At 42.6% G+C, this 11,146-nt stretch overlaps 1 protein-coding gene across 1 annotated transcript in view; it reads right to left on the bottom strand.

Annotated features, from left to right (window-relative positions):
* Positions 1–446: 446 nt before the first annotated feature.
* The window catches only part of LOC138666548 (zinc finger protein 850-like), a 137,875-nt gene continuing 127,175 nt past the window's right edge, over positions 447–11,146 (bottom strand). The window contains exon 24 of the mRNA XM_069754755.1: positions 447–1,757. Within this exon, the coding sequence (XP_069610856.1) occupies positions 574–1,757 (1,184 nt within the window). The 3' untranslated portion in view covers positions 447–573. The remainder of the gene's footprint in view (positions 1,758–11,146) is intronic.

Below are 11,146 nucleotides of genomic sequence, written 5' to 3'. Positions count from 1 at the left end.
ACATGATGTTATTTTGACTGACAGCTGTATCTTTTATTAACACAAGATTTCTTTTTAAAGAAAAAGGCTGTGACCTTTGATGTTTATGAAGATGTGATTTATGGGTAAAACATTTCAAACATTCAGGACATAAAATAGCTTTTCATGTGTGAGATTTCTGATGTACACTAGTGGCCAAAATTGTGGATACGCTTCAAATTTTTAATAATTTTTGAGGCTTCTGAAGGAAGAGGCGTGGCAGTGGGCGGGGCTTCATGGAGGAAGCAGGCTGCCGTCCGCAGCCCTGCCGAACGCTAGTGTGAAGCTAGCCTAAAATGTTTACACATTCTAAACATCAAAATTGTTTCTCCCTTGTGTAAGTTCTTTGATATTTAATTAAATTTGATTCCGGTTAAATAAAACCTCCACATTCTGAACAGTAAAATGGCTTCACCCCTGTATAAATATTTTGATGTGCAAGGAGAGATGACTTAGGTGTAAAACATGGCCCATATTCTGAACATGAAAATGGCATCACGCTATGTGAACCTGATGAGGTTTTCAAGATTTTATTTATCTTTATATTCCAAAAAATTATGAACACGAATAGGGGTTTGTTCCTGTGTGAATTCTCTGATGTGCAACAAGACACGATTTCTGGCTAAAACATTTCCCACATTCTGAACATGAAAACGGCTTCTCTCCAGTGTGAATTCTCTGATGTCTATAAAGATCTGATTTTGCGCTAAAACATTTCCCACATTCTGAGCAAGAAAATGGCTTCTCCCCTGTGTGACTTTTCTTATGTTTAGTAAGATTTGATTTCCGGCTAAAACATTTTCCACATTCTAAACAAGAAAATGGCTTCTCTCCAGTGTGAATATCTTGATGTTGAAGAAGAGATGATTTATCAGTAAAAAATGTCCCACATTCTGAACATGAAAATGGCTTCACACCGGTGTGAACCCATTGATGTCTAGCAAGATTTGATTTATTATTGTAATGTTTCCCACATTCTGAACATGAATACGGCTTTGCTCCTGTGTGGATATTTTGATGATTAACAAGAGATGATTTATCGGTAAAAAGATTCCCACATTCTGAACAAGAGAATGGTTTCACTCCTGTGTGAACCCACTGATGTCTAACAAGACTTGTTTTATTATTATAATGTTTGCCACATTCTGAACATGAATATGGCTTTGCTCCTGTATGAATATTTTGATGATTAACAAGAGATGATTTAGCAGTAAAAAGTGCTCCACATTCTGAACATGAAAATGGCTTTACTCCTGTGTGACTTTTCCTATGTTTAACAAGACTTGATCTCTGGCTAAAACATTTTCCACACTCTGAACACAAAAATGGCTTTGCACCTGTGTGGATTCTCTTATGTCTAAACAGATCTGATTTCTCTTTAAAACATTTGCCACATTCTTCACAAGAAAATGGCTTCTCCCCTGTGTGTCTTCTCTTATGTATAGTAAGTTTTGAGTTCCAGTTAAAACATTTTCCACATTCTGTGCATGAAAATGGCTTCTCTACTATTAGACCGCTTTGATTTATGACATCTTTTCTGTGACGTTTAGTTTTCTTGACACTTTGTAATGAATGAGAAGATAGGACCTGTTGAAAAGGATCAAATGATACATCTTTTCTGTCGAGGGCTAGATTTGACATTATGACATGCTCTTCACTAATATCTTTTGCGATATCCCAATCATCTGCTTTATGATTTAAATATATCCCATGTCCCTCTGAGCTCCTGCTACAGTCATCTGCCAAGAATAAAAACAATTTTATTAGTTTTTAATAATATCACTACAAATTTATACTGATTATTTATGACATTTATAGTATTTCACAAAAGTTAATACATGCCTCACATTTTTGTAAATATTTAATATATCTTTTCATGGGACTACACTGAGGTTATGACAGTACAGTGGGGCAAAAAAGTATTTAGTCAGTCAGCAATAGTGCAAGTTCCACCACTTAAAAAGATGAGAGGCGTCTGTAATTTACATCATAGGTAGACCTCAACTATGGGAGACAAACTGAGAAAAAAAAAATCCAGAAAATCACATTGTCTGTTTTTTTATCATTTTATTTGCATATTATGGTGGAAAATAAGTATTTGGTCAGAAACAAAATTTCATCTCAATACTTTGTAATATATCCTTTGTTGGCAATGACAGAGGTCAAACGTTTTCTGTAAGTCTTCACAAGGTTGCCACACACTGTTGTTGGTATGTTGGCCCATTCCTCCATGCAGATCTCCTCTAGAGCAGTGATGTTTTTGGCTTTTCGCTTGGCAACACAGACTTTCAACTCCCTCCAAAGGTTTTCTATAGGGTTGAGATCTGGAGACTGGCTAGGCCACTCCAGGACCTTGAAATGCTTCTTACGAAGCCACTCCTTCGTTGCCCTGGCGGTGTGCTTTGGATCATTGTCATGTTGAAAGACCCAGCCACGTTTCATCTTCAATGCCCTTGCTGATGGAAGGAGGTTTGCACTCAAAATCTCACGATACATGGCCCCATTCATTCTTTCATGTACCCGGATCAGTCGTCCTGGCCCCTTTGCAGAGAAACAGCCCCAAAGCATGATGTTTCCACCACCATGCTTTACAGTAGGTATGGTGTTTGATGGATGCAACTCAGTATTCTTTTTCCTCCAAACACGACAAGTTGTGTTTCTACCAAACAGTTCCAGTTTGGTTTCATCAGACCATAGGACATTCTCCCAAAACTCCTCTGGATCATCCAAATGCTCTCTAGCAAACTTCAGACAGGCCCGGACATGTACTGGCTTAAGCAGTGGGACACGTCTGGCACTGCAGGATCTGAGTCCATGGTGGCGTAGTGTGTTACTTATGGTAGGCCTTGTTACATTGGTCCCAGCTTTCTGCAGTTCATTCACTAGGTCCCCCCGTGTGGTTCTGGGATTTTTGCTCACCGTTCTTGTGATCATTCTGACCCCACGGGGTGGGATTTTGCGTGGAGCCCCAGATCGAGGGAGATTATCAGTGGTCTTGTATGTCTTCCATTTTCTAATTATTTCTCCCACTGTTGATTTCTTCACTCCAAGCTGGTTGGCTATTGCAGATTCAGTCTTCCCAGCCTGGTGCAGGGCTACAATTTTGTTTCTGGTGTCCTTTGACAGCTCTTTGGTCTTCACCATAGTGGAGTTTGGAGTCAGACTGTTTGAGGGTGTGCACAGGTGTCTTTTTATACTGATAACAAGTTTAAACAGGTGCCATTACTACAGGTAATGAGTGGAGGAAAGAGGAGACTCTTAAAGAAGAAGTTACAGGTCTGTGAGAGCCAGAAATCTTGATTGTTTGTTTCTGACCAAATACTTATTTTCCACCATAATATGCAAAAAAAATGATAAAAAAAACAGACAATGTGATTTTCTGGATTTTTTTTTTCTCAGTTTGTCTCCCATAGTTGAGGTCTACCTATGATGTAAATTACAGACGCCTCTCATCTTTTTAAGTGGTGGAACTTGCACTATTGCTGACTGACTAAATACTTTTTTGCCCCACTGTATATAGAAGGCAAAAGTAGTCAGGTCGGTGTGCAGCTTGTACAATAGCATAAATTTCGTGTGCCCTCTAAATAACTCAACACACAGTCATTAATGTCTAAACCGCTGGCAACAAAAGTGAGTAGACTCCTAAGTGAACATGGCCAAATTGTGCTCAAAGTGTCATTATTTTGTGTGGCCACAATTATTTTAATAAACTGCCTTAACTCTCTTGGGCATAGTGTTCACAACAGTTTCACAGGTCAATCATTTTCCACTCCTTTGCAAGAGAGGGAATCATGCTTTGCTTCAGTATGTCACAGTACATGCTGGCATTAATGCTTCACTCAATGAACTGTATCTCCCCACAGCCGGCAGCACTCATGAGGCCCCAAACTATGACACTCCCACCACCATGCTTGACTGTAGACAAGACTCACTTGTCTTTGTACTCCTCACCTGGTGGCCACAACACACTTATGACACCATCTGAACCAAATAAGTTTACCATGCTCATCAGACCACAGCACATGGTTCCAGTAAGCCATGTTCTTAGTCTGCTTGAATTCCGCAAACTGTTTGCAGGCTTTCTGGTCTATCATCTTTAGAAGATGCTTCCTTCTGTAACGACAGCTATGTAGACCAATTTGATGCAGTGTGTGGCACATCGTCTGAGCAGGTTGACCCCACACCTCTTTAACCTCTGCAGTAATGCTTGCAGGACTCATACAGGTTGAAAAGACAACCTCTGCATATGTAGTTGAGCACTCAACTTATTTGGTCAACCATGGCGAGGCCCGTTCTGAGTGGAACCTGTATGGTTTGGCCACCGTGCTGCAGATCAGTTTCAGGGTGTTGGCAATCTTCTTATAGCCTGGGCCATTTTCATGTACAGCACTAATTCTTGTTTTCAGATCCTTGGAGCGTTATTTTCCATGAGGTGTCATGTTGAACTTTCAGTGACCGGTATAAGAGAGTATGAGAGCGATAACATAAAATTTAAAACACCCATTCCCCAGTCAAACCTGAGACCTTGTAACACTAATAAGAAAAAGAAAAGATGGCCGACAGCACACACAGCCCGGAGCGCTCGTCCCAGTCCAGGGAACCCACTAGGACCACAGAAGATTCAGGCAATGAAATGACAGCGCTCCATCCAGGTGTATAGTCCAAACGAATAAGTTTATTGAGCCACCGAACAGCAACGTTTCGACCCAATGGGTCTTTGTCAAGCATACCACTAAGTGCACAGGTGCGGCTTTAAATAGTGTGTGTGTCACGCAGGGCACCAATCACCATCAAGCCGCCCTCTAACATATTTTACATATAATAAAAAATACAAAACAGACATCAAACATATACATATTAAAAGTTTCCAACCATCAATATTAGCAATATGTGTGGCAGGTCGATATAACCCTGTAGCATAAATATACAAAAGTAAACAAAGGATCTCAGGCAGTCGAATTCCGGTATCAGGATCATCATAGTAGCGTTGTCCAATCCCCAGAGATCCACATGGCTATCTGTAAACAAGGCAGAGTCAATGAGCTCCAGGCTTCCATAAGCTCCATGCCCCCTACTAGCGCCAATCACTGGTTACAGGAAATGCCCTCCGACCAATCCAAGGGCTCCTACCAGGCCCAAAGACCTCCTACGTCACTGCCAGGGAATCCCTGGCTACTATCTGAAGCCTCGCGGCGCAGCACTAAGGGGACGCACGCGCACCACCATCTGGACCAGCCCCCACACGTGACCGTGCTAGGAACCGCCCCCAAACAGAGCGCGTCATGCGCCCACCTCCAGCGGCGTCCAGAGAGACCAAAAGCGGTTGCTAAGGTGACAGAAACCGAGGAATACATAGCCGCTGTCTAGGTCTCCACAACGCAGCATTCAGGACGCACATGCGCCCAACTGTCCGGACCAACCCCCTTCACAATACTGCGCCAGGGGCCACCCGACAGAGCGCGTCATATGTCTACCTCATGCGGCGCGTGGAGCAAACCAGAGGCGATAACCATGGAAACCTGGTAACTAATAGCATAGACTTCATGGCACGAAATGGCACACAGTAAAGTAGACGCATGGTTCAGGGGAGATACCGTAAAAACACAGTATATCCCCAATACAGAAATATACAAGACACTATACATATATATCAATCCAAATACCTACATGAGTCATGTCACAAATTTATACAGTAACTATATATATCAGAAAAAAAGAGAATAAGAAAAAAAAACAAAAAAAAAAAAACTGCCCACTACGCCACAGTCGAGAGACACAAGGAGGGGAGCCGGACGTAGTCCCACATTGTACAGTTGACCGTCCATACATAACTCCAAAACGTCCCGTCCTTCTGACAGCCGACTGTAGCAGAGATTATCTAAAACAGAAACAAAAAATATCAAAACAGGGAAAAAGACACAAAATTATACCCAACCTATTCCACCTTGTTCAGACGGAGGAAACATTAAAAACAAAAAACCAATGATAATGTTCCACAAACCTAACGAACACAGGTATGTAAATTAAAATCAATATTCAGACCCTTAGGTTGCAGTGATCCCAGGGTATAAATCCACCGAAGTTCCTTTTGTTTGAGAATTTGCAACCTATTACCCCCTCTTCTCAGTACCGGGACGCTATCAATCACCCTAAACCTCAATTGGTTTACTGAGTGTCTGTTTTCCAAAAAATGTTTAGGGACTGGTAGTTCTGTTAAACCCGTTCTTATCGTGCTCTTATGTTTATTGATGCGTGACCTCACTTCCATGGTTGTTTCACCAATATAGGTGAGTCCGCACGGGCACACAATCATGTATACAACATAGCTTGAAGCACAGGTATACCTTTCTTTCAAAAAAATCTTCTTCCCGGTGTGGGGATGGTAAAAAAATTCTCCTTTCAGCATGTTGTTGCAACAAGAGCAGCCCAAACACGGAAAATTTCCGTATTTGACTGCACTTAGGGTACTCTGAATCAAATTTTTAGAAGTCCCTATATCAGATTTGACAAGTTTATCTTTAAAGTTGCGTCCCCTTCTGAATGACATCATGGGGTATATTTCAAAATTAGGAACAGACGGAAGACCCCGCTGCAACAAAGTCCAATGTCTCCTCAAGATATTACCAATGCGATTACTCGCTGTATTGTAAGTAGACACAAAAGGAATTCGCTCACATGCTGAACTGACCCGAGTTTTATTACGAATACTCGCCCGAGAGCAGCTAGCAGCTTTATTCTTATATCTAGCTACCTCCCTCGCTGGGTATCCCCTTGAGATGAATTTCCTACACATTTCATCGAGTCTACTATCTACTCGCTCCTCGTCAGACACAATCCTCCTCACCCTCAATAGCTGACTCCAGGGGAGGGAACTCACCATTCTCCTGGGATGATTACTGTCAAAGGCTAACAGTCCATTCCTGTCCGTCTCCTTGACAAAGATGTCAGTACCCAGTTTATTGCCACATTTATACACTAATGTGTCAAGGAACTGTACCTGTGTTGTTGAGTGTGTCAGGGTAAACTGTAATTCAGGGTATATTAGATTCAGGGCCCTATGGAAGTCCTCCAACTCCTCTACGGTCCCCTCCCATACCAGAAAAATATCATCAATATATCGCCACCAGGCTCTGACGTGGCGCCAGAAGATGGAACTGTACACAAACTCATCCTCGAGCACCGCCATGTAGATGTTGGCATAAGTGGGGGCCACGTTGGACCCCATGGCGGTGCCCCTTAATTGCAAGAAAAACTCATCACCAAACAGAAAAAAATTCCGCCTGAGGATGAATTCAAGCAATGTGAGGATGAGCTGTGCACACTCAGGGGCCACGTCAGAGCCCGATAGCATACATGAGACAGCCTCCAGTCCCCTATCATGTTCAATGGACGTGTATAAAGATACCACATCAAATGAAGCCAAGATGGTGGTCTCTGAGATGGTCAAATCATCAATTTTGTCAAGGAAGTCTCCCGTATCACGAATATACGACCGTGCTGATGTTGCATACGGTCTCAACACCCGATCCAAGAAAATGGCCGTATTGTTAAAGAGGGAACCTCTCCCCGAGACGATCGGTCGTCCCGGGGGATTGTACAGGTCCTTGTGTATTTTTGGCAATACGTATATTACCGGAACTACCGGAGCTTCAATAATCAAAAATTCTGACAGCTTGGATCGGGTGTTGAGACCGTATGCAACATCAGCACGGTCGTATATTCGTGATACGGGAGACTTCCTTGACAAAATTGATGATTTGACCATCTCAGAGACCACCATCTTGGCTTCATTTGATGTGGTATCTTTATACACGTCCATTGAACATGATAGGGGACTGGAGGCTGTCTCATGTATGCTATCGGGCTCTGACGTGGCCCCTGAGTGTGCACAGCTCATCCTCACATTGCTTGAATTCATCCTCAGGCGGAATTTTTTTCTGTTTGGTGATGAGTTTTTCTTGCAATTAAGGGGCACCGCCATGGGGTCCAACGTGGCCCCCACTTATGCCAACATCTACATGGCGGTGCTCGAGGATGAGTTTGTGTACAGTTCCATCTTCTGGCGCCACGTCAGAGCCTGGTGGCGATATATTGATGATATTTTTCTGGTATGGGAGGGGACCGTAGAGGAGTTGGAGGACTTCCATAGGGCCCTGAATCTAATATACCCTGAATTACAGTTTACCCTGACACACTCAACAACACAGGTACAGTTCCTTGACACATTAGTGTATAAATGTGGCAATAAACTGGGTACTGACATCTTTGTCAAGGAGACGGACAGGAATGGACTGTTAGCCTTTGACAGTAATCATCCCAGGAGAATGGTGAGTTCCCTCCCCTGGAGTCAGCTATTGAGGGTGAGGAGGATTGTGTCTGACGAGGAGCGAGTAGATAGTAGACTCGATGAAATGTGTAGGAAATTCATCTCAAGGGGATACCCAGCGAGGGAGGTAGCTAGATATAAGAATAAAGCTGCTAGCTGCTCTCGGGCGAGTATTCGTAATAAAACTCGGGTCAGTTCAGCATGTGAGCGAATTCCTTTTGTGTCTACTTACAATACAGCGAGTAATCGCATTGGTAATATCTTGAGGAGACATTGGACTTCCGTCTGTTCCTAATTTTGAAATATACCCCATGATGTCATTCAGAAGGGGACGCAACTTTAAAGATAAACTTGTCAAATCTGATATAGGGACTTCTAAAAATTTGATTCAGAGTACCCTAAGTGCAGTCAAATACGGAAATTTTCCGTGTTTGGGCTGCTCTTGTTGCAACAACATGCTGAAAGGAGAATTTTTTTACCATCCCCACACCGGGAAGAAGATTTTTTTGAAAGAAAGGTATACCTGTGCTTCAAGCTATGTTGTATACATGATTGTGTGCCCGTGCGGACTCACCTATATTGGTGAAACAACCATGGAAGTGAGGTCACGCATCAATAAACATAAGAGCACGATAAGAACGGGTTTAACAGAACTACCAGTCCCTAAACATTTTTTGGAAAACAGACACTCAGTAAACCAATTGAGGTTTAGGGTGATTGATAGCGTCCCGGTACTGAGAAGAGGGGGTAATAGGTTGCAAATTCTCAAACAAAAGGAACTTCGGTGGATTTATACCCTGGGATCACTGCAACCTAAGGGTCTGAATATTGATTTTAATTTACATACCTGTGTTCGTTAGGTTTGTGGAACATTATCATTGGTTTTTTGTTTTTAATGTTTCCTCCGTCTGAACAAGGTGGAATAGGTTGGGTATAATTTTGTGTCTTTTTCCCTGTTTTGATATTTTTTGTTTCTGTTTTAGATAATCTCTGCTACAGTCGGCTGTCAGAAGGACGGGACGTTTTGGAGTTATGTATGGACGGTCAACTGTACAATGTGGGACTACGTCCGGCTCCCCTCCTTGTGTCTCTCGACTGTGGCGTAGTGGGCAGTTTTTTTTTTTTCTTATTCTCTTTTTTTCTGATATATATAGTTACTGTATAAATTTGTGACATGACTCATGTAGGTATTTGGATTGATATATATGTATAGTGTCTTGTATATTTCTGTATTGGGGATATACTGTGTTTTTACGGTGTCTCCCCTGAACCATGTGTCTACTTTACTGTGTGCCATTTCGTGCCATGAAGTCTATGCTATTAGTTGCCAGGTTTCCATGGTTATCGCCTCTGGTTTGCTCCACGCGCCGCATGAGGTAGACATATGACGCGCTCTGTCGGGTGGCCCCTGGCGCAGTATTGTGAAGGGGGTTGGTCCGGACAGTTGGGCGCATGTGCGACCTGAATGCTGCGTTGTGGAGACCTAGACAGCGGCTATGTATTCCTCGGTTTCTGTCACCTTAGCAACCGCTTCTGGTCTCTCTGGACGCCGCTGGAGGTGGGCGCATGACGCGCTCTGTTTGGGGGCGGTTCCTAGCATGGTCACGTGTGGGGGCTGGTCCACATGGTGGTGCGCGTGCGTCCCCTTAGTGCTGCGCCGCGAGGCTTCAGATAGTAGCCAGGGATTCCCTGGCAGTGATGTAGGAGGTCTTTGGGCCTGGTAGGAGCCCTTGGATTGGTCGGAGGGCATTTCCTGTAACCAGTGATTGGCGCTAGTAGGGGGCATGGAGCTTATGGAAGCCTGGAGCTCATTGGCTCTGCCTTGTTTACAGATAGCCATGTGGATCTCTGGGGATTGGACAACGCTACTATGATGATCCTGATACCGGAATTCGACTGCCTGAGATCCTTGGTTTACTTTTGTATATTTATGCTACAGGGTTATATCGACCTGCCACACATATTGCTAATATTGATGGTTGGAAACTTTTAATATGTATATGTTTGATGTCTGTTTTGTATTTTTTATTATATGTAAAATATGTTAGAGGGCGGCTTGATGGTGATTGGTGCCCTGCGTGACACACACACTATTTAAAGCCGCACCTGTGCACTTAGTGGTATGCTTGACAAAGACCCATTGGGTCGAAACGTTGCTGTTCGGTGGCTCAATAAACTTATTCGTTTGGACTATACACCTGGATGGAGCGCTGTCATTTCATTGCTTGTAACACTAATAAGTCACATGACACCTGAGAGGAAAAATGGCTGCTTGGGCGCAATTTGGCCATTTTCATTTATGGGTGTATTTCAATTTGTTGCCAGCGGTTTAGACATTAATGGCTGTGTTTTGAGTTGTTTAGAGGGCACACCAAATTTATACTATTATACAAACTATACACTGACTACTTTACATTGAATCAAATGGTCAGATCTTTAGCTTTGTCCCATGAAAAGATTTAATAACATATTTACACAAATGTGAAGGGTGTACTCACTTTTGTGAGAAACTGTATATGTAAAAATATCCATATGAATTTCAAGATACACAGCAATATTTGATTGCAAACCAAGACAGTGATGCAAAACAGATCACAACCTAATAGTAGACATAAAAAAAGAATTAGAATATGCTATTTTTCCATTGACAGATGATTTTCCATTGAGATGAGATTCCACTGAGGTGATTTTTCCTTTGACAGAGTGGAGGCTTATATTTCACAGAATGATAAAAAAAAATAGTTTTATTGACACGAATTTAGGGCAGATCACATTTTTGGTCTCTTTATTAGCATGTGCAAT

This window comes from Ranitomeya imitator, chromosome 2, assembly GCF_032444005.1.
Source record: "Ranitomeya imitator isolate aRanImi1 chromosome 2, aRanImi1.pri, whole genome shotgun sequence".
In the NCBI taxonomy this organism is placed as follows: domain Eukaryota; kingdom Metazoa; phylum Chordata; class Amphibia; order Anura; family Dendrobatidae; genus Ranitomeya; species Ranitomeya imitator.
Note: the sequence above shows the minus strand (reverse complement) of the source record. Positions and strands in the feature narration are given on the sequence as shown.